We start from the raw sequence: 20,420 nt of genomic DNA, 5'->3' as shown, positions 1-20,420 counted from the left end.
ACAGGTACCACATGTGCTCCCAGAACAGCACATGTTCATTGTGGAAAGCATGGCATTCTTGGACTGGAAGATTTACATCAGGCAAGTAAGACCCCAGAGTACTATCTCCCTCCACAGTGCATGCCTATGGAGATGTTTCTACCACAGGCTGGGAGAAGGTGAAAGAAAGACAATGAAAGGCTGGCTTTTCCCACCCTCTGTACCCTACCTTGTTCTTCATGTCATGCATCTGTTCTTCAGCATCCCATAGCTGCTGCCGTAACAACTGCATTTCAGGATCAGGCTCTAGGAAATCCATTTCTGAAGTCTGAGACTCTACTGACGTCATGCTCCTTAGTGTTTGGGACTCCAGCCATCTCTCTGTTGCTCTTTGGGTCCTGCAATCCAGAACCCCAGAGCGATGCTGGGAGGGAGTTTTCCCTGGCATCACCAGCCGCGCATGCCTGGTCCTGATGCCTTCATTTTAGGCCAAAGATAGTAAGGGGAATTCTATTGTGATTCACTGCTCACATGAACAGAAAAAGTCTCCAGCACCTCAATCTGCAAAGGTGTGTTTGGCTCTGGGAGACCCTAAGAGTGCCAGGCCATTTAGTTTTCAGGCTGGGCCTCATCAAGCCCACTCCAATCTGGAAGCATTGTGCCTGCCATTAGACTGAAGCAAGTCTATGCAGACAATAAAAGAATCTCTTCTGATCTACTTTAGGGCAGAGCAAACCAAATCCCAAAGCCTAAAACAGAACTGAACTTCAGAACTCACTCCCTCTAGTCTTGAGACAATTGGGTCGGATCCCCATGTCTGCTTGTACGTGGTTATCTGTGTCCTCTGGAAACCATGGAAAGGACTGGCTCTCCAGGAGCAGAGGAATGCTCACTGCCCTGGCATCTGCCTTCAGGGGAAAGCCTAAGGCAAGGCAGAGTCCTGCAGAACCCCATAACCTCTCACTCTCCAGAGACAGCTGTACCTCTCGCTCTCCAGATCTGCAAGCTGCCCCGTGAGGCTGCTGTTGCTCGCCTGCAGGGCCTGGTACTCCTCATTCAGGAAATGGTAGCGTTCCCGCAGCTGCTGAAGTTCTTCTGCAGAAGACAAGCAGAGAAAGATGAGACCCTCAGGAGGAAAGTACTGATGACCAGCCCCCAGTTTTCCTGTCTTGAAACCTGAGAGCAGAAGGCTAAAGAGCTTCTCTTTTTCTGAAGACAGAAAAGAGATACAGAGGCTTAGAAGACAGGGCCCAGGAAATTCCACAGTGCAGTGGGTCTTTCTCCTCTTCCCGATAGCTGTCCTTCTTTGCATCTGCCCTGATGATTTGCCCTGTGTGCTCATCTTCAAAGCCTCAATCAAAGCAGACTCTTGAGCTTTTGGGAATTTTTGAGGGTTTAATTAAGTTTTGGGTTTACTGTATGTAAAGTTTCCATTCAACTGTTTATGATTATCTTCCAATTAGGCTTTTAGTACAAAAAGCTGAGAGATGTGAACTGTCACATGTGACTGCCAGTACCTGCCTTTCAGGCATTCTGCGTTTACTTTTACGTCCTTTATTTCCACACCAAATACACTGGTCTGGATGTGGTAAAGAACTCTTGCCAGCCGCAGTGGCTCACACCTGTAATCCCAGCACTTTGGGAGGCTGAGGTGGGCAGATCACTTGAAGTCAGGAGTTCGAGACCAGCCTGGCCAACATGGCAAAACCCCATCTCTACTAACTACAAAAATTAGCCAGGCATGGTGGTGGGTGCCTGCAGTCCCAGCTACTCGGGAGGCTGAGGTAGAAGAATCACTTGAACCCGGGACGCGGAGGTTACAGTGAGCCAAGACTGCACCACTGCACTCCAGCCTGGGCAACAGAGTGAGATTCTATCTCAAAAAAATTAAAAATAAAAAAAAGAATTCTTTCTAAATGGCATTTTATCCGCTGACAGAAAAGCCCATCCTCATCCTCAAGCATTAGAAGAGATCTAGTTGACATACCCCAGCACATGTCTCTAAGCACCAGTCACCTATACCTATACTTTTTGTTTTTTGGTTTGGTTTTGTTTTGAGATAGTCTCACTCTGTCATCCAGGCTGGAGTGCAGTGGCACAGTCATGGCTCACTGCAGCCTTGACTTGCCTGGCCTCAGGTGACCCTCCTACCTCAGCTTCCCGAGTACCTACGACTATAGTGCACACTGCCAAGCCTGGCTAATTTTTGAATTTTTCTGTAGAGATGGGGTTTTGCCATATTGCCCAGACTGGTCTCAAATTCCTGGACTCAAGTGATCCACCTGCCTTGGCCTCCCAAAGTGCCGGGAGTACAGGCAGGAGCCACCATGCCCACTCACCAATACTTTTTAAGGCTGTGATGATACAAACACCTGTATCTGTTTTGTTTCTTCATGATTAAGAATTGTGTTGGCCAGGTGCAGTGGCTTACACCTGTGATCCCAACATTTTGGAAGGCGAAGGTAGGAAGATCATTAGAGCCCAGGAGTTCGAGACCAGCCTGGGACACAGAGCGAGACTCTGTGTCCAATTGCAAAAAATCAAAAAAGAATTATGTCTCTTAGAATGCTAATTCTACTGATATTTAAAAGTAGAATATACGACCTATCTTACCTGCTGGAAGATTCAACACCCTAAAAGTGACTTCTAATGTTTCCTATTAATTCTAATCAGAATTCCTTAGAATACTACAGGTTACCATAGAGGGAAGGAAGGAAACTAATCTTTAATGAAAGCTAACCATGCACTAAGCATTAGACTTGATAGTTTCAGCCTCAGATTCAATAAGTGTGCAAGTGATTTCAACATGCTTCACATTTCATTTAATTCCCACAATAGCTCTGTGAGTTTTCTTTTTCTTTAAATAAACTTTAAATTTTAGAATAGTTTTAGATTTACAAAAAATTTGTAAAGATAGTACAGAGTTTCCTGGGAGAGTTCTCACCCAGTTTCCCTAATTGTTAACATCTTACATTACTATGGTATACCTGTCATGTCTAAGGAATCAAATATTGATACATTACTATTAACTAAACTCCATATTTGACTTAGATTTCTTTACATTTTCCCTAAGGTCCTTTTCCTGTTTCAGGATCCCCTCTAGCTATAAGGTTTTATTGGCCGGGTGCAGTGGCTCACGTCTATAATCCCAGCTCTTAGGGAGGCAGAGGCAGGAGGACAGCTTGAGTCCAGGAGTTTGAGACCTGCCTGGGCAATATAGCAAGACCCCATTCTCCACAAAAAGGAAAAAGAAAAAAAGGTTTTATTAACCAATTTTGATTTCACATCCCAGATATAGAAACAGGCTCAGAGAAAGACTATAACCAGACTACCTACGTTCATCCTGCTAATTAGTGGAACTGAGATTCTGAACTCAGGTCTGTTTGACTCCAGCCCAAGCCTTCCCACTGTGCCAGCCTTCCTCTCCCAGCACCATTTAATCTAAAGGCTCTTCTGAGAGGTTTGGTACAGCTGGAAAAACTTGAAGTTCTTTGATTCCTTGTTGATTGCCTCTGCTTGACCTGGCCAAATATAGGACCTCCATTATACTCAGATCATAAATCTAGCCTCAGAATAAAGGCAAACTCTCTGATGTCATGAATCCTAGCAACTAACTGGGAGACTCACTGTCTGAAAGCAGGGCTCTAGGCTTTTAGGTGTCTCATGTATCACTAGCAATAACTTTTCTTCTCTAGCTGTCTTGTGATCTGATTTGTTGCCACCCTAAGGCTTCTATTTTGGGGAGAGCTAAAAGAGCCTAAGAATTAGTATCCCTCTACCTGGAAGCAGGGCCAGAGGCCCCCCACAAAGCAGTCCAGGCAAAGCACCATGATGCCAGGGTAGCAGGAAGAGTTTCCCAAGGTGACAGGTCCCTCTTTGCCCGTTCTAGAGCTGGAAATTTTCCCAGGAAGGGGTTTCCCATAGTCAAATCAACAAAGACTCAATGACTCTGAAGAATTTCCAGGGTACTTCTCCATGGTGCTATTTCTTACACCACCACAGACCAGTTATGTAACATCTGGGTAGGTTTTCCCCCCTTTATTTAAAATTTTCTTTTAGAAAGAGATAGAAAAGGCAACTCACTTGGTTGCCCAGGCTTGTTATGAATGCCTGGGCTCCAGTGATCCTCCCATCTTGGCCTCCTAAAGTTCTAGGATTACAGGCATGAGCCACCATGCCTGGCCCCCTTACAGTCTTGAATTCAACCTGGAGGTTTTTATTGTTTTGTTTGTTTGTTTGTTTGTGAGACAGAGTCTCGCTCTGTTGCCAGGCTGGAGTTCAGTGGCGTGATCTTGGCTCACTGCAACCTCTGCCTCCCGGGTTCAAGCAAGTCTCCTGCTTCAGCCTCCCAAGTAGCTGGGACTACAGATGCATGCCACTATGCCCAGCTAATTTTTTGTATTTTTAGCAGAGATGGGGTTTCACCATGTTAGCCAGGATGGTCTCAATCTCCTGACCTTGTGATCCACCTGCCTCAGCCTCCCAAAGTGCTGGGATTACAGGTGTGAGCCACCACCCCCGGCCAAACCTGGAGGTTTTTTCTAGAGTTTCCCAATTTATGATCTAACACCACCTTTATACCATTTTTCTACATATTTTCTTCTTTCCTCTGCTTGACTTTACTGAACGACTTGACTGCTCTCATACCTTGCAACCCAGAGAAATCAGAGAGACTTAAACTATTGGATGTTTCAGAGCTCTTCATTTCCATCTCTGCACGAAGGGAAGCAATCTCCATCTCGTAATCTCCCCGAATGCGTTCCATGTCTTCAAGTTCATTCTGCAGCCGGCAGAGATCCTCCTGCAGGGACGCTATGTCACTCTCATGTTCAGTTGCAGAATCCTCCGCTGCTTGCCGCAAATTCTGGATCTCAGCCTGGGCCAAATGTAGTTCCTGTTCTATTTCCTTAAGTTCACTTTCTTTCTCATGCTCTAACAGGGAAATCTCCTCCCGCAGAGAACGCAGCTCACCTGCAAAGCCCAAAGGTTAAGATGGTCAAGAGGGCAGGTGAATGAATATACCATATTCTAGAGGTATGAAATTAAAAGGAGACATTTCTTGTCTGCAAAGTCCTGAAAACCTCGTCTCTACCCCATCAGAGAAGTATAGCATCATGCCGGATGGAATAAAAGGAGTACCTAAGAAGGGAAAAAGAGAGTGATTCTATGTAGTAATTAAGGTCCAATAGAAAAGTAGATTTTGAGGCCTGGCACCAAAAGCAATCACTTAGTCTACTGTAAACAAAAAGTATTACGTGCTTCTCAGGAATCACCTGACAGTTAAAGACCTAACTTTATAGTATTTTCTTGATGCCCCGAATCTTTCTAAAAATTCCCCGACTCAAAAAATGTATAAAAGTCAGGCGTGGTGACTCACGCCTGTAATCCCAGCACTTTGGGAGGCTGAGACAGACAGGTGGATCACCTGAAGTCAGGAGTTCGTCACCAGCCTGGCCAACATGGCAAAACCTAAAAATACAAAAATTAGCCAGGCGTGGTGGTGGGCACCTATAATCCCAGCTACTCAGGAGTCTGAGGCAGGGAGAATCACTTAAACCTGGGAGGTAGAGGTTGCAATGAGCCAAGATCACGCCATTGCACTCCAGCCTGGGTGACAGAGCGAGAGACTGTCTCAAAAACAAAAAAATGTCTACACACTATTTTCACCTATTCAGCCTGAGAGCTCAGAAATTACAGAGCCTCAGAGTTCCCATGACCTACCTGTGGTAAGTACTGGACTCAAAACAATGTGCACTTAAGAGTTCACAACTGAAATTCATATATAAGTTAACTGCATAATAACCAAACACAAAATAATAATCTAAGTGTCAGTCGACAAGGGACTGTTTAAACTGATGACAGTTAAGCTAGGTGTGGTGGTTCATGCCTATAATCCCAGCATTTTGGGAGGCCAAGGTGGGTGGATCACTTGAGGTCAGGAGTTCAAGACCAGCCTGGCCAACATGCTGAAACCCAGTCTCTACTAAAAATACAAAACAACAACAACAACAACAAATTAGCCAGGCATGGTGGTGTGCTCCTGTAACCCTGGCTACTTGGGAGGCTGAGATAGGAGAATTGTTTGAACCCAGGAGGCAGAGGTTGCTGTGAGCCGAGATCATGCCACTGTACTCCAGCCTGGGCAACTCAGTCTCAAATAAATAAATAAATAAATAAAGACATGAACAAACTGATGATAGTTAAACAGAATATTGTACAGCCATTTAAAAGAAAGTATTAGACCTATGGTGAAAACAAAGATATTTCCATATTAACTAAAGAAAAAGAGCTGTAAAATATATTATCTAATTTTTGTAAAAAATATTTTTTTTTTTTTTGAGACGGAGTTTCGCTCTTGTTAGGCAGGCTGGAGTGCAATGGCGCGATCTCGGCTCACCGCAACCTCCGCCTCCTGGGTTCAGGCAATTCTCCTGCCTCAGCCTCCTGAGTAGCTGGGATTACAGGCACGCACCACCATGCCCAGCTAATTTTTTGTAGTTTTAGTAGAGACGGGGTTTCACCATGTTGACCAGGATGGTCTCGATCTCTTGACCTCGTGATCCACCCACCTCGGCCTCCCAAAGTGCTGGGATTACAGGCTTGAGCCACCGCGCCCGGCCCAAAAAATATTTTATGTATAGTGTATAACACACAAATGGACAAACATATAGAAAAAGGCCTGGAAAGATCTATGTCCAAACCATAATGGGTAGCTGTTTCTGAGGTATGGGATAATATGTGATGAGGTTTTTACTTTACATGTCATATCTATCTGTGCTGTTTGGATTTTCAGAACAAGCCTATATTTTCTAATTTTTCATTTACAAAATAATGGGTCAAGAGTTCTCTGTATCTATGGAGCATCTCAGAGTTTCTAGACACATGTTCCCATCTGGGATCAGAACCAAAAAGTGAAAAGTAAAAGGCACTGATACCAACAGTGAATTTAGGATTTGAGGGCCAGAATTAGAGAATTAATGAAGATTGGGTTGGGAAGGTCAGGACCTTCCCATAAATCCTTTGCAAGGCACATTCTCCCATCCCCTTCCCCCAACTCCTGCTCACTCTACTCAACACGCAGATGTCAATTTTTCTAGCCTGTACCTCCATTTCATCAAAAAAATTAAGAGAAGTCCACTATTAAATGGTCTCATAGAACCTTGTACTTTGCTATGTGTATGCACATAGTCTCCCCTTCACTTGGTTGTGAGCTTTATGAAGGCAGACAGCATATCTGGTGTGCTCACCATTACAGCTCTAGGATCTAGTATTGTGCCTGAAAATGAAGCTCAATAGATATTTGATGTATTCATGCATAAATAAGGCAAGTGGTTCATCCATTCAACAAACTTTAAGTCTCTCCTATGTGTACAGAACTAAACATTTGGGGTTTGGGGGTTTTTCTTTTTGAGATACAGTCTTGTTCTGTGGCCCAGGCTCAAGTGGAGTGGCATGATCATGGCTCACTGCAGCCTTGACCTCAAGGGCTCAAGCAATCCTCCCACCTCAGCATCCCTCATATCTGGGACTATAGGCATGGGCCACTATGCCCCGCTATTTCCTTTTCTTTTTCTTTTTTTTTAAATGTAGAGACAGGGGTCTCTTCCTGTTGCCCAGGCTGGTCTCAAACTCCTGGGCTCAGGTGATTCTCCCATCTTGGCTTCCCAAAATGCTGGGATTACAGGTATGAGCCACCACACCTGGCCCTGGTTTTTTTTTTTTTTTTTAATTAGAAGAGAATCTAGACTTTCAAAGAAGACAAATTTGGACACACTTCATAGATAGATGCTGAGTGGTGAGGGTATCTCAAGGGATGATCTACCCTGCTCCCCTGAGCTCTCATGTGCAGCTATGGGCATGTCTTTTGCCAGTCTTTCCTGTTCTTGAATGACCCTAGCTGTTATGTCTCCTTGATCTATTCAGCAACTATTAGCTGATCCTTAACTGTATGCCAAGCCCAAGCATCTCCGGTTAGATTCTCTGACTTCCTATTTGAAAGAAGAGTCTGCTCTACCCCCACTACTGAAGAGCACAGTGAGATCCGTCTAGTTAGGGAGACCCACGAAGAAAGTGGCCAATAGGATAAAGGCCTTAGAGTCTGGGGTGGGAGTTCTGGAGAAACAGACTAACATCCATTTCCCTAATATGCTTTTGATGTTACAGTTCAGCTCTCCTTTTGATGTTAGGTGCTTCTGGCCCTAAAAAATGGCATTCTCGGCTTAGCACAGTGGCTCACGCCTTTAATCCCAGCACTTTGGGAGGCTGAGGCGGGTGGATCACTTGAGGTCCAGAGTTCAAGATCAGCTTGGCCAACATGGGGAAACCCCATCTCTACTAAATATACAAAAATCAGCTGGGTGTGGTGGCCTGCGCCTGTAATCCCAGCTACTCGGGAGGCTGAGGCAGGAGAATCGCTTGAACCCAGGATGTGGAGGTTGCAGTGAGACAAGATCGCGCCTTTGCACTCAAGCCTGGGCGACAGAGCGAAACTCCTTATCAAAAAAAAAGGCTTTCTCAGGGGAAACCGAGGAGGGTGCAGGGTCACCTAGAGTCGCCCGGGCAGGACCCGAGGCCTGGGGGCAGGGCTTATCCGGGAGCGCCCGGGAGTTGAAGAGGCCGGGCGCGGTTCCCCGGATTCTGAGGCGGTGGCGCCCGTTGAGTGTGGGGCTGGGACCGTCGGTGCGAGGTCGAGGGCCTGGGAGTCGGGGCTGCAGGCCAAGAAGTGGTTTCTCACTCACTGGTTATGGCTTCCATCTTGCCGGCCCCACTCGAGCGGTGTCCCTGGGGGGCTACCCCGCCGCCGCCGGCCGGTCCCGGCCCCAGAGGGGCTGTGGCGGCCGGAACCGCCTCCGAACCGCGGCTGCCTTTGAGGCCGCGCGCGCCCCCTCCAGGCGGAAACGGGCGACGCGCGTGCGCGCGGGCAGCCTCGGTCTGCCCCGCAGGGACCGTGGGGCAGCTCACCTTGGAAAAGTACCCTACACAGAAAGGAGGCACTCTAGAACCCCATTTTCCTGGGGAGTTTCTGCCTGCATCTCTGCTTCAATTCTGACTTTCCGCCCTTTGCATGGAAGAACGTCCCTTCTCCAGGCAAAGGCCTTTTTTTTTTTTTGTGCTGGATCTTTTCTTTCATTATACACGATCTAGCATTTCCTATTTTTAAAAAAAAAGAAAGAAAAGACTCTTTGGACCGTATATCCCTTACTTCTCTGCTTCTCTTCAAAATGACTACTGGAGTTATCAGTACTCACCTTTTCCATTTCATCTCCCATGTCGTCTCCAAACCCATGCACTGAAATGTCTCAGGGTCATCCATCTTGGCAAATCCAAGAGCATCTCGCTTGACTTAGCAACCTGACACAGCGGATCATCACCTCCTTGAAGCACTTTCTGCCCTGGCTTCCAGGGCATACCATGCTCCAGGAGTTCCTCCTACTTTGCTCTTTTGTTCATTTCTCCTTCCATACTGGACCTCTCAATACTGGAGCATCTCTGGGACTGGACTCTTTCAACTCTTCTGGTGTCTCTCCATGTGACTGCACCATGCTTCCCATGGTTTCTAATGCCAATTATATGCTAATGAGTCCAAATTTAAATCTCCGGCCCTGTTTTCTCCCTGGTTCTGGCTTAATATAGCTAACTGCCTCAATATATTCACTTGGATGTCCATAGTCACTTTAAACTTACCAGGGGGAGAAAACGTGTCTTAAAAGGCTCCCCTAGTCCCCAAACTTACTCCTCGCCAAGTCTTTCCCAATTCAATAAACCTTACCAACCTTCCATCAATTTTCTCAAGGCAAAGTCATCTTTCATGTCTCTGTCATCCCCTGATCCAATTCATTAGCAAATCCTGAGGGTTTCACTTTCAAAATATATTCTGAATCATCTCCATTTCTACATCCGTAACCCAAGCAACCATCATTTCTTGACTGGATTATTACAGCAACTTGCTAACACGACTCACTGTTCTGAGTCCCTTCCCTCCATCCTAAGTGTTTCACTTAGTGGCCAAGTTCTCTTAAAAATGTAAAGCAGATCCTATTAACCCAGTCCTGGCTAAGACCCTCTCCTGGCTTTCCACCACACTTAAGATGAAAGCCAAACCTCTTGGCTGGCCTACAAGATTCATTGTTATCTGGCCTCTGCCTGCCTTGGAATGTTTCTTACCAGGGTCTTCCACATGTACTTTGCTGCAAACACAGTGGCCTCTGTTCTGCCCCTCAAACAAATGAAGCTCATTCTCATCTCTGGGCCTTTGCTGTTGCTGTTGCTTCTGCCTGGTATGCTTCTCCCTCAGATCTTAGATAGCTGGATCCTTTTCATTATTCAGGTCTTAGCTCAAATGTCATCTTCTCAAAGATGACTTTCCTAACTGCCATATCTAAAATAAACTCCCTTCAAGACCAGCCTGGCCAACATGGTGCAATCCCATCTTTACTAAAAATACAGTAATTAGCTGGGTGTGGTAGCACATGCCTGTAATCTCAGCTACTCGGGAGGCTGAGGCAATCTCAGCTACTCGGGAGGCTGAGGCAAGAGAATTGCTTGAACCAGGGAAGTGGAGGTTGCAGTGAGCCAAGATTGTGCCATTACACTCCAGCCTGGGCAACAGAGTGAGACTCTGTCTCAAAATAAAATAAAATTAACTCCCATCCCATCTCCTCTCTATATCATATTATTATAATGTGTTCATAGTATTGATTGCCACCTGAACTTGTGTTGTTTATTTTCTGCCTCTCTCCATTAGAATGTACTCTTCAGTAGGGCAGGGATGTGGTCTGTGTCATTCATAGCTGGTCCTCCAAGTATAAAGGCACCCCATAAATATGTGAAAAATAAATTAGTCCCATTTTACAGATAAGAAATGACATCTCAGAAAGACAAGTGACTTGCCCAAGATCACACAATTTGTGAGTGGTAGAGCCGGGTCCAGGAAGCTAGGTGATCCCAGACCCATGCCCAGTCTTCCCTGTGTGACACTTTGCTCCTCTGCACGCTCCATCACTGTCCGCCCTTCCTGTATCTACCTTTGCTCACATTTTCTGTCCCCTTCTCATCTCCTCCCGCTCTTACACCTCTGCTTGCTCCTGCCCAGGCCATTTCCCGGCCTTCCTTTTTTCTCCATTTATACTTTTCTTTTGGCTTGATCTCAGCTCTCCCCAGAGTCCCTGCCGTTTTCTAGGCCAGCTCCCCTAAACCTTCCGGAAGCCCACAGAAGTAACAAAAGCTGCCTCTTCATTTGGTAGTGCAGTGGAATGTGGGACACCTGCCTTGCTGCTTCCCAGAGACAAAGGGATGTGGGTGTTGGAAAAAAGGGACTTGGGGGCCACAAGCTCAGGTCCCAGAGAGCAAGAGAAGTGCTCTCATCTGCCTCCCTTAACAGGTGCAGAGAGGCCCCGCCAGCCACATGACGCCATGAAGTGGCTGGCGTCATGATCTTTCCCATGCTGTCCTTGGAGGAACCAGAAAAAGGAATCTGCCTTGGAATTCAACTTGGATCACCCACCCCTGGCACTGACCAGGAGAACAAAGGGACAAGAATACAGTATGAAGGAGGGGCTGCAGGAACAAGAGGAAAGAGCCCACCAGAAACAGAAGGTGATGGGGAGGCCAAGAAAGGGAAGGGGAGGACAGAGGAGCCAGGTGGAGGTACAAAGAAAGAAAACTGGGGACAGAGGAGGATGGAGAGACAAGGAGAGGAAAAGGGTGAGCGTAGTAGAGGAAAATGAGGTAGATTACTGAATCTGGTTATGTTTATCTGCTCTGCTTCAGTCAACCCCTCAGGAAAAAAGTACTTAAGTGACCGCTTGCATGGCAATCTCCCTCTGGTCCAAATCCTGGGAATTACCTTGGAGCTGCTGGATCTGCTTGGTGAACACCTCTGCCTGCTGGGCGCTGGCCAGCCGTTCATCCTCCAGGAGCCCTGTAGGGAGAGGGGCACCAGTGTCAGGCTCAGATCCAGGGAAGCATAGAGCCTCTGGGCCCGGGCACTCACCCTGTAGCTCCAGTGAGTCGTCCTCATGCTGCCCTGCCAGTTCCCGGGTCTCTTCCAGTTCTGCCACCAGCTGTAGCACCTGAGCCCGCAGCTCCTCCAGCTCTGTCTCCGTGAGGCTCAGGCCCCGGTGCTTGTTGACTGACAGGGAGCCAACACTGCCACCTTTCTGCACTTGTTCTTCTTCTTCTTCCACCTCTTCTTCTTCCTCTTCCTCTTCCTCCTCATAGAGAGCTGGGAGTAACACTTCCCCTAAGAGAGACAACCATCCCAGCAGGGAGTCAGCACCAACTTCCTTTCCACAGTCCCTCTGGAGCCCTCAAACTCATTATCCCAGGGCAGAGATGGTATATAGTGCCATCTTGTGTTCCCCAAGGAGCCCCTGGTCAAGACCTGTACTCAAGATGAGTCATCAGGTGTGAGGGTCAAGTTGAGAGGCAGCCCCTCCCCTCCCAGGCCTTTCCTGGACCAATGTTCACTTGATAGCCTCCTACCACTGCCTGTGGGCAGGCTGGTGCCTGCTCAGCCATGAGACACTTGCACAGGATTATCTGCTTCTAGGCTACCCTCTGAGTAGTGGAACAAGTAAAGAAAGGAGACAGTGAGCGGATCTTTAGGTCAAATGAGGTAACAGTTGCAGTTTGGAGATTTCTAGAAAAAAAAAAAAAAAAAACTCGCCAGGCGCTGTGGCTCATGCCTGTAATCCTAGCACTTTGGGAGGCTGAGGCAGTTGGATCACTTGAGGTCAGAAGTTCCAAACCAGCCTAGCCAACATGGTGAAACCTCGTCTCTACTAAAAACACAAAAAATTAGCTGGGCGTGGTGGTGGGTGCCTGTAATCCCAGTTACTTGGGAGGCTGAGGCAGGAGAATTGCTTGAACCTGGAAAGTGGAGGTGGAGGTTGCAGTGAGGCAAGATCAGCCACTGCACTCCAGCGTGGGCAACAGAGTGAGACTCTGTCTCAAAAAAAAAAAAAAAATCCAGGTGGCCTGTGAAAAATCAGCCATTGCATAATAAGAAAGCATTGCCCATCAGCAGGTAGAGAAAGAAAATATCTGATTGTAGAGGTTTCATTGGACAAACTCTGGAGCCCTTTCAAATCATCAAATACCTGTTTGAAATTTTCTACAAGGTCCACCTTGTTTTTCCCTGTTGGTTGTCACAGGTCTCCTCTCCCCTAGCTGAGCCATAGGAGGCCCCTCCTGCTCTGCTGACCACAAAGCAGTTTTCAGGGGAAGCCTTAGACTGTACCTGTGCGTAAAAGAAATTCTGCCATTTTAATGCATTAAAAAACTGGGGTTTGGTGCTGGCCCCCAGCCTCTGGTTGCGAGCACCCCCTCCTTTATAGCAATGCAGTTTCCTATAAATAGCAAAATGTTGTCTGAATGGTGATTGTTTGCTTTGTTTTAAAATTCTGAATCTCTGGTCTTATTTTCTCTAATATCAGCAGCCTTAGGTTCATCTGGGACCCCTCATGCCATCTGTCCTCCTTCGGGGGAGCAGGTTTGCCTATACTGAATGTGCAACGTGCCACACTTCACAGGAAGTCCTGGAAAATGGACCAGCGTCCTTCCAGGGGCCTGGTGTTGGCAGCAACTGCCAAGTCACATGGGTGTGGCGGGGACACACGTGTGTTGGGAAGATGGCCTCACTCGCCCCCTCCTAGGCTCTCTCTTTCAGGCAGTAAGGTATCCTAGAGAACCAAAGCCACAGGCTTCCATTCGAAGTTAATGGTGGTGGCCCCAGAAAGACAATTCACATGTCCACTTCCTTGCTTTCTGAAAGAAGAGACAGCTTGGGATCTGGGTCGGCAGGCAGTGAGAACAAACCCCCCGCTGAAAGGCTGCTTCAAAGCTCTGTCCAACAAGGCCTCTTTCTCTGGCAGCTCCCTCGGGACACACAACCTGGTTAGCTGGGTGATTGGGGTCCCGAAGGGGTGCACCCTGAACTTCTGTCAAAGTCTGAGCCCTGGGAAGGGCTGGAGCTCTGAGTTGCAGGAGGAGGGGCTGAGACGAACTGAAGGTAGGGCTGTGTCCTGGCTCAGAGGCCTGAGGGTCAAAAGGAAGAGGGAAGGGGACTAAGGGAGGAGGTGAAGGGGAAGAAAGAAGCCTTTTGGGAAAACTCACCCTCCATAGCTTGCATCCCCCGTCGTTCCAGGGACCCCCAGCGTTGGCCCTTCTTCCTCTCACAGCCCTCGGAAGCCTCATAGGAGCCTAGAGTGGTCACTGTGGGTCCTGAGAGCAGGGAGAAAGGAGGGGCTGAGGGCTGGGGTGCAGAGGAAAGAGGGAGGCATGGCTTCCAGCCCCTCGGGGCCCTGGGATCTGGAATCCCAGCGGAGGTGCCTGACTCACTCTGCCGGCTCTACGACTCCCCTCTCTCGGCTACGTCTCAAGCTCTGCCTGCGGGGACCCCAGCCCTGCCGCGCAACCTCCTCAGACGCCCCTGTTCCAGGACCCCCTTGCTGACACAGACAGAAAGAGGGGGGTGTGTGTATTTAGCCCTGGGGGACAGGGAGGAGAGAGGAAAGACTGAAAGAGGGTGGGAGCCAGTGAAAAGAGGCTGAAAGGGTGAGGCGGCCTACCGAGAGAGGGAGAGAGGGAGGGAGGGAGGGAGAGAGGGAGAGAGGGAGGGAGGGAGAGAGGAGTGGGGGGCGTGCGGGAAGGGATAGGGCTGCGGCCGCTCCCCTCCCCTTCCTTCCCATTCCCTCCCTGGACCTCGCCCACCCCACCCTCGCCCCGCGCTCTGGAGCCTCCGGGGCTACAGAGGGTGCACGGTCTGGAGCCCCGAGTGCTGGAAGCACCGTCGGGCTGGAGTGGAGAGATGAGCTGGGGAGGGACCACCAGACAGGATGCGGCCGGTGCGCGGAAGCCCCAGCCCCAGGCCGGAAAGATGGAGACCGGGCCCAAGTGGAGGCCAGGATGGAGGGAGGAAGACTTCGGGCGGAGAAGAGGGAGCCGCGGAATCCGGGAGCACCTGGGGGTCTGGAGGGAGGAGGGATGGAGGAGAGAAAGGAGGGGCGGTGGAGAGGTGAGGGAGGGGCGGCTCTGACCTGGGCCCTGGCAGCTCCAGCCCGCGGCTCCTGCGCTGGTTCCGGCGCCCGCCTCCATGACCGCTCCCGGCGCCGCCGCCGCCGCTTCCCGGAGCAGAAGCCGCAGCCGCGAGCCCGGGGACCGGGAGCCGGGTGCGCAGGGAGGAGGGAGGGCGGGCGAGGGGGCGGGGCCTGGCCGGACCTCCTGACGCCGCCCCCCGCTGCCCGCCGCCGCCCGGAAGCCCTCCCAGCACCCGGGAGCTCCGAGTGGGTGCAGGGGCGGCGCGGGAGGGTGAGAGCGACCCCAGATACCTCCCAAGGCTCTCCCCGAGGGAGCGCCGGGGGCCGCCGGGCTCGGACAGCGTCGGGAGCTCTTAGGCTTCGGGCTGTCCCAAGAGGGAAGGGTGAGATCCCCTGGTTCTGGCGGCGGGTCCCGCGGGGTCTGCTGTGCGCGGGGACCTTCCGCACCAGGTGTCAGGGCCCGGTCATGCTCAGCAATGGGGACGGCAAAGGGCGAGGTGGGACTGTTTCCTCCAGATGCGCGGACACGCGCGCCCCTCCCTCCCTCACCCGACCGGCGCCCCCACCTAGCAGTACGCGCGGACCCCGGCCTCAGGTCCCGCCCAGCCCCGCCCGGGGGCCCCTCGGCAGCTTGGGGGCCGGGGAGGGAAGTCGAGGCCCGGATGGGCAAACGCAGGGCCCTGACCTCTCCGCTTTCCGCGCACCCTCCTCCCCCCAGCCAGGGCCAGAGACCACCTTAGGAGGGGCCCTCCGGTGGCCCCACCAAGCGTCAGGGCCCGAAGACCCCCTCTCCTCCTTCCTGCCTTCCCTTCCGGTCCCACACCCGGTGGGCTGCAAGCCACGCCCCCACTGTCGCCCGCTCGGAGTGGGCACGACTGATGGTCACTCTCTGGAAGGGAGATTTGGAAGCCCAAGGGGCTTATTTCACGTCTTCAACCATTGGTTTATTCAAGGAATGCCTGCAGGGTGGGTGCCGGCTCTCGAAGAGGCAGTTCTCACATTCCGTCAGGTCTCGGCAAGGATCGCAGTGGGTACGGTTGGGAACAGGGGCTCCCCAGAACATCCAGGAAACGTCTGGGAGATTCCTAAGCCAGGGACACACGCGGATCCCCTCTCTTGCACATCCACTCCCAGGTCGAGGGCTAGGATTGCCTGCGTTCCTCCCGCTTTCAGAAAGGTGTCCGGATCCAGACAGAGAGAGAGGGTTCTTGGATCTCGCACAAGAAAGAATTTAGGGCGAGTCCATAGCATAAAGTGAAAGCAAGTTTATTAGGAAAGTAAAATAATAAAGAATGGTGGGATGCAGGTTGCCCATTTTTATAGTTATGTCTTGATGATATGCTAAACAATGAGTGGACTATTCATGACTCCCCCTTTTAGACAATGTAGGGTAACTTTCTGATGTTGCCATGGCATTTGTAAACTGTCGTGGCGCAGGTAGGAGTGTGGCAGTGAGGACGACCAGAGGTCACTCTCATCGCCATCTTGGTTCTAGTGGGCTTTGGCCGGCTTCCTTACTGCAAGCTGTTTTATTAGCAAGGTCTTTATGACCTGTGTCTTGTGCTGACCTCCTGTCTCATCCTGTGACTTAGAACTCCTTAAACGTCTGGGAATGCAGTCCAGTAGGTCTCAGACTCATTTTACCCAGCTCCTATTCAAGATGGAGTTGCTGTGGTTCAAATGCCTCTGACACCCCACAGGCTTCCACGTCCACAAGCCATCCCTGTTCTGCGGGAAGGAAGTCCTTTTTTGTCTGGACTCCCCTCCTTTCCTTCAGCTCTCAGCTGAGGGTCACCTCCAGGTGGCCTTCCCTGACTGGTACCCCATCCCTGCCCTGCTGGGATGCCCCTGTGGTGCTGGCCCCTATCTGTCTCCCTGTGACAGCACCAGGCCCTTGGGGTTGTCCGTGCTCTGCTCAGTTTCTTGAAGGTTAGGGGGATCTTAGTTATCTTTGTATCTCCAGCATCTGACCAAGTTTCTGACACAGAATAAATGAGTTAAAGGTCTATCTCCCAGCTACCCGGTTAATGCACTGTCTTATCATTTAAAATGATTTCATATTTGTGGCGTTAATGTTGCCTATTAATGATCATGTTGCCTATAAGCCTCTCTCCCTCCCCACCCCACCCCTCCTTGCTCCATTTTTCTTCCACTGTCTCTCTCATTATCCCAACGGAAAGACGATGAGCAGAGATCGAGGATGTTTCCTTTGCTTTCCAGAGGAGAGGATTCTACCCCAGATCCTGTGGCCAAGGTGACTCAGTTGTGGGGAAAGTTGAACACACCCACCCAGACCCCTTCTGCAGATGCTTCACTGTGCAGATTTGGGGACCAGAGCATTTCTCAGGGATGAGAGAAAGGGGCTGCACTGGGGGCTTGGGAGGTGCAGAGCACTGGAAACTGACAGAGACTAGTTCTGGAAGCTCACTCGCTGTTCCTTCTGTGCAGAGCAGCTCCTGGTTCTGCCTCAGCCAGCAGGGTCAGGTTAGCAGTTGGCCTTGACTGCTGACCTCTTGGTGAATGGAGGGAGGCACAGCAGGGAAGTTGCTGATGGTGACGTCTAGGGTTCAAGCTCTCCTCAGGGAGCTCTGATCCTGAGTATTAGGACTAATCTCTCCCTGGGTCCCTGGCATGCAGGTCACCATTCACCCTTGATTTGGGAGAACATTGAATACAGACCTGAACCAATCTATTTTCAGGAGCCAAACCCTGGCCAGACCAGTACTGGGTTGAAGGCGGAGCGGGGCAGTTAAAGGGCAGGAGAAAAGAGCTTAAGAGATCTGAGGGAGGTAGGCTGTGGTCCAGAAATGCATCTCTGAGGGGCCAGGAGTGCTGGGCATGTCAGCCAGGTGATCAGCCTAGGGGGATGATCTGAATTAATCCCTGTAATTCCTGGACTCAGGGCTCAACCTCCCTCCTAATCCCATCCCAGGACATCATCCTCTTTGAGGACTGATGTAGCCATTTATCCCCCTTTACCCTTATTTCTAAATGCCTAGATCCTTTCATTAAAAAGAAAAAAAAATGAGTATTTGAAACATGCAGAAAAGTATAGTACAGAGAATAACCTAACAAATAACCATGTGCACAGAACTGAAATCCAACAACCATTCAGATCTTGCCACATTTGATTTGAGGAAGCCCTCTATTTATGTTTTCCAGTCTTACCTGTATGTATGTTTTACCTTTTATGAATGTATCTACAAACAATACATAATTGCAAATTCTGTGTTTTAGAAATTTATCTAAATAGTGGTACATTGTACTCATTCTTCTTTTTCCCCACTCCCCCCCACGTTGTACTCATTCTTCTGCAAACTCTTTTTTTTCTTCCCCCCCATTTATCCATATTGTTTCATATAGCTCCAGTTTATGAATTTTAACTACTGAATACTGTTTCATTGCTTGAATACACTGCAATTTATTTAACCATTCTTCTGCTAATTGGCAATGCAACGATTTGTTTTCCATGTTAAAAACAATGTTGCACTTGACAATTTCATACATTCTCCTAGGATGGATACCTAGAAGTGGAATTTCTGGGTCATAGAGTAGGTGGATCTTAAACTTCATTAGCCATTGCCAAATTGCTCTACAAGGTATAATGTAGTTAGACCAATTTAAACACCACTAACAGTGGCTTTATTTATTTGTCCCCTGGGCCCCACTGATTTGGAAGTTATACATTCTATTTCTACTCTGTTAGTGATTACCTCTTTATAGATTTCTAAACATTCTTTCTTAAGTGAATCAGTATCACCATACTTTTTCTGAATAATAGAAAGATCTTAGAACATGTTAACTCTGTTCTTCTTTCCCTGCCACCTCCCATATTTCTGTCTGGTATTTAGTTTCCCCTTCTTTCTCACCCCTGTAAGCATCATCAGCACCATTATCACCACCGCCACCATTTTTATCATCATCACCTGTCTCAATGCTTGCTTAGATCTACTAACATATTTATAAATTTCTCTGTTCACCATTCCTTCTTATTTCAGTTTGCCTCATAAAATATACCCTTTTGTGGTATTTTAGTTTAAGTCTTTGAGGGATTAGCATTCCCAGTTAATGTCTTAAAATGTCTTTATTTCATGCCCTTTTGATGGAAATTTAGTAGGCATCAAATTCTAGGTGACAGTTGTTTTCTCTTAGCCTTTTGAAGATATTTTCCCGTATAATCTTTTGCTGCTAATAAGTGACAAAGTTCTTTTCTGTAATTTTAAAAAATACATCTCTTTTTAATTTTTTTTTTTTTTTTTTTTTTTTTTTTTTTTTTTTTTTTTTTTTTTTTTTTTTTTTTTTTGAGAAGGAGTCTTGCTCTGTTGCCCCAAACTGGAGTGCAGTGGCATGATCTCAGCTCACTCCAACCTCTGCCTCCCGGGTTCAAGCGATTCTTCAGTCTCAGCCTCCCTAGTAGCTGAGATTACAGTTCGGGGCCCCTACAACTGGCTAATTTTTGTATTTTTAGTCAATATGGGTTTTCACCATGTTGGCCAGGCTGGTCTCAAACTCCTGACCTCAGGTGATCTGCTCACCTCGGCCTCCCAAAGTGCTGGGTTTACAGGTGTGAGCCATGGCACCTGGCCGAAAAAATGTCTTTTCTATAATCTTTTGATTTCTATCCTTTCTCCCCACCCCCTCAAAATCAATCTCCGGTTGCTAGAAGTGAGCTGCAAATTCAATTTTTATCTTTGTAGGCAAACAGGCATTTTTCTTTCTGGTTGTTTTAAGATTTTTCTCGGGGCCGGGCACGGTGGCTCATGCCTGTAATCCCAGCATTTTGGGAGGCCGAGGCGGGTGGATCACGAGGTCAAGAGATCGACACCATCCCGGTCAACATGGTGAAACCCTGTCTCTACTAAAAATACAAAAAATTAGCTGGGCATGGTGGCATGCGTCTGTAGTCGCAGCTACTCAGGAGGCTGAGGCAGGAGAATTGCCTGAACCCAGGAGACGGAGGCTGCGGTGAGCCGAGATCGCGCCATTGCACTCTAGCCTGGGTAACAAGAGCGAAACTCCGTCTCAAAAAAAAAAAAAAAAAAAAAACCATAAAAAAAAAAAAAAAAAAAAAAAAAGTGTAAAAAAGATTTTTCTCAGGTGTGGAGGCTCATGCCTGTAATTCTAGTGCCTTGGGAAGATGGCTTAAGCCCAGGAGTTTGAGATCATCCTGGGTGACATGGCAAGACTCTATCTCTATAAAAATAAAAAATACTCCAGCCTGGGTGACAGAGCGAGACCGCATCTCAAAATAAATAATTATTTGGGATGATGGCACATACCTGTAGTTCTACCTACTTGGGAGGCTGAGGTGGAAGGATTGCTTGGGCCTAGGAGTTTGAGGCTGCAGTGAGCTATGATCACACCACTGCACTCTGGCCTGGACAATAGCACAAGATCCTGTCT

At 48.7% G+C, this 20,420-nt stretch overlaps 2 protein-coding genes across 15 annotated transcripts in view; one reads left to right on the top strand and one right to left on the bottom strand.

The window, feature by feature from the left end:
- CCDC136 (coiled-coil domain containing 136) overlaps positions 1-15,174 on the bottom strand; it is a 31,304-nt gene extending 16,130 nt beyond the window's left edge. For 11 of the 14 annotated variants that reach the window (XM_017549513.2, XM_017549512.2, XM_017549514.2 and 8 more), the window contains exons 1-7: positions 15,018-15,174; positions 14,095-14,202; positions 11,972-12,220; positions 11,825-11,899; positions 4,627-4,950; positions 963-1,074; positions 209-377 (exon numbers count right to left, since the gene is read on the bottom strand). In XM_017549513.2, the coding sequence (XP_017405002.1) occupies positions 209-377; positions 963-1,074; positions 4,627-4,950; positions 11,825-11,899; positions 11,972-12,220; positions 14,095-14,202; positions 15,018-15,075 (1,095 nt within the window). In that variant the 5' untranslated portion in view covers positions 15,076-15,174. The remainder of the gene's footprint in view (positions 1-208; positions 378-962; positions 1,075-4,626; positions 4,951-11,824; positions 11,900-11,971; positions 12,221-14,094; positions 14,203-15,017) is intronic. The other 3 variants (XM_037746070.1, XM_037746071.1, XM_017549521.2) reach the window with 2 other exon arrangements.
- OPN1SW (opsin 1, short wave sensitive) overlaps positions 14,711-20,420 on the top strand; it is a 21,517-nt gene continuing 15,807 nt past the window's right edge. The window contains exon 1 of the mRNA XM_037746072.1: positions 14,711-14,874. Coding sequence (XP_037602000.1) covers positions 14,817-14,874 — 58 coding nt within the window. The 5' untranslated portion in view covers positions 14,711-14,816. The remainder of the gene's footprint in view (positions 14,875-20,420) is intronic.

This window comes from Cebus imitator, unplaced genomic scaffold (genome assembly GCF_001604975.1).
Source record: "Cebus imitator isolate Cc_AM_T3 unplaced genomic scaffold, Cebus_imitator-1.0 Scaffold219, whole genome shotgun sequence".
Classification (NCBI taxonomy): Eukaryota; Metazoa; Chordata; class Mammalia; order Primates; family Cebidae; genus Cebus; species Cebus imitator.
This window is presented reverse-complemented; position numbering and strand designations above follow the sequence as displayed.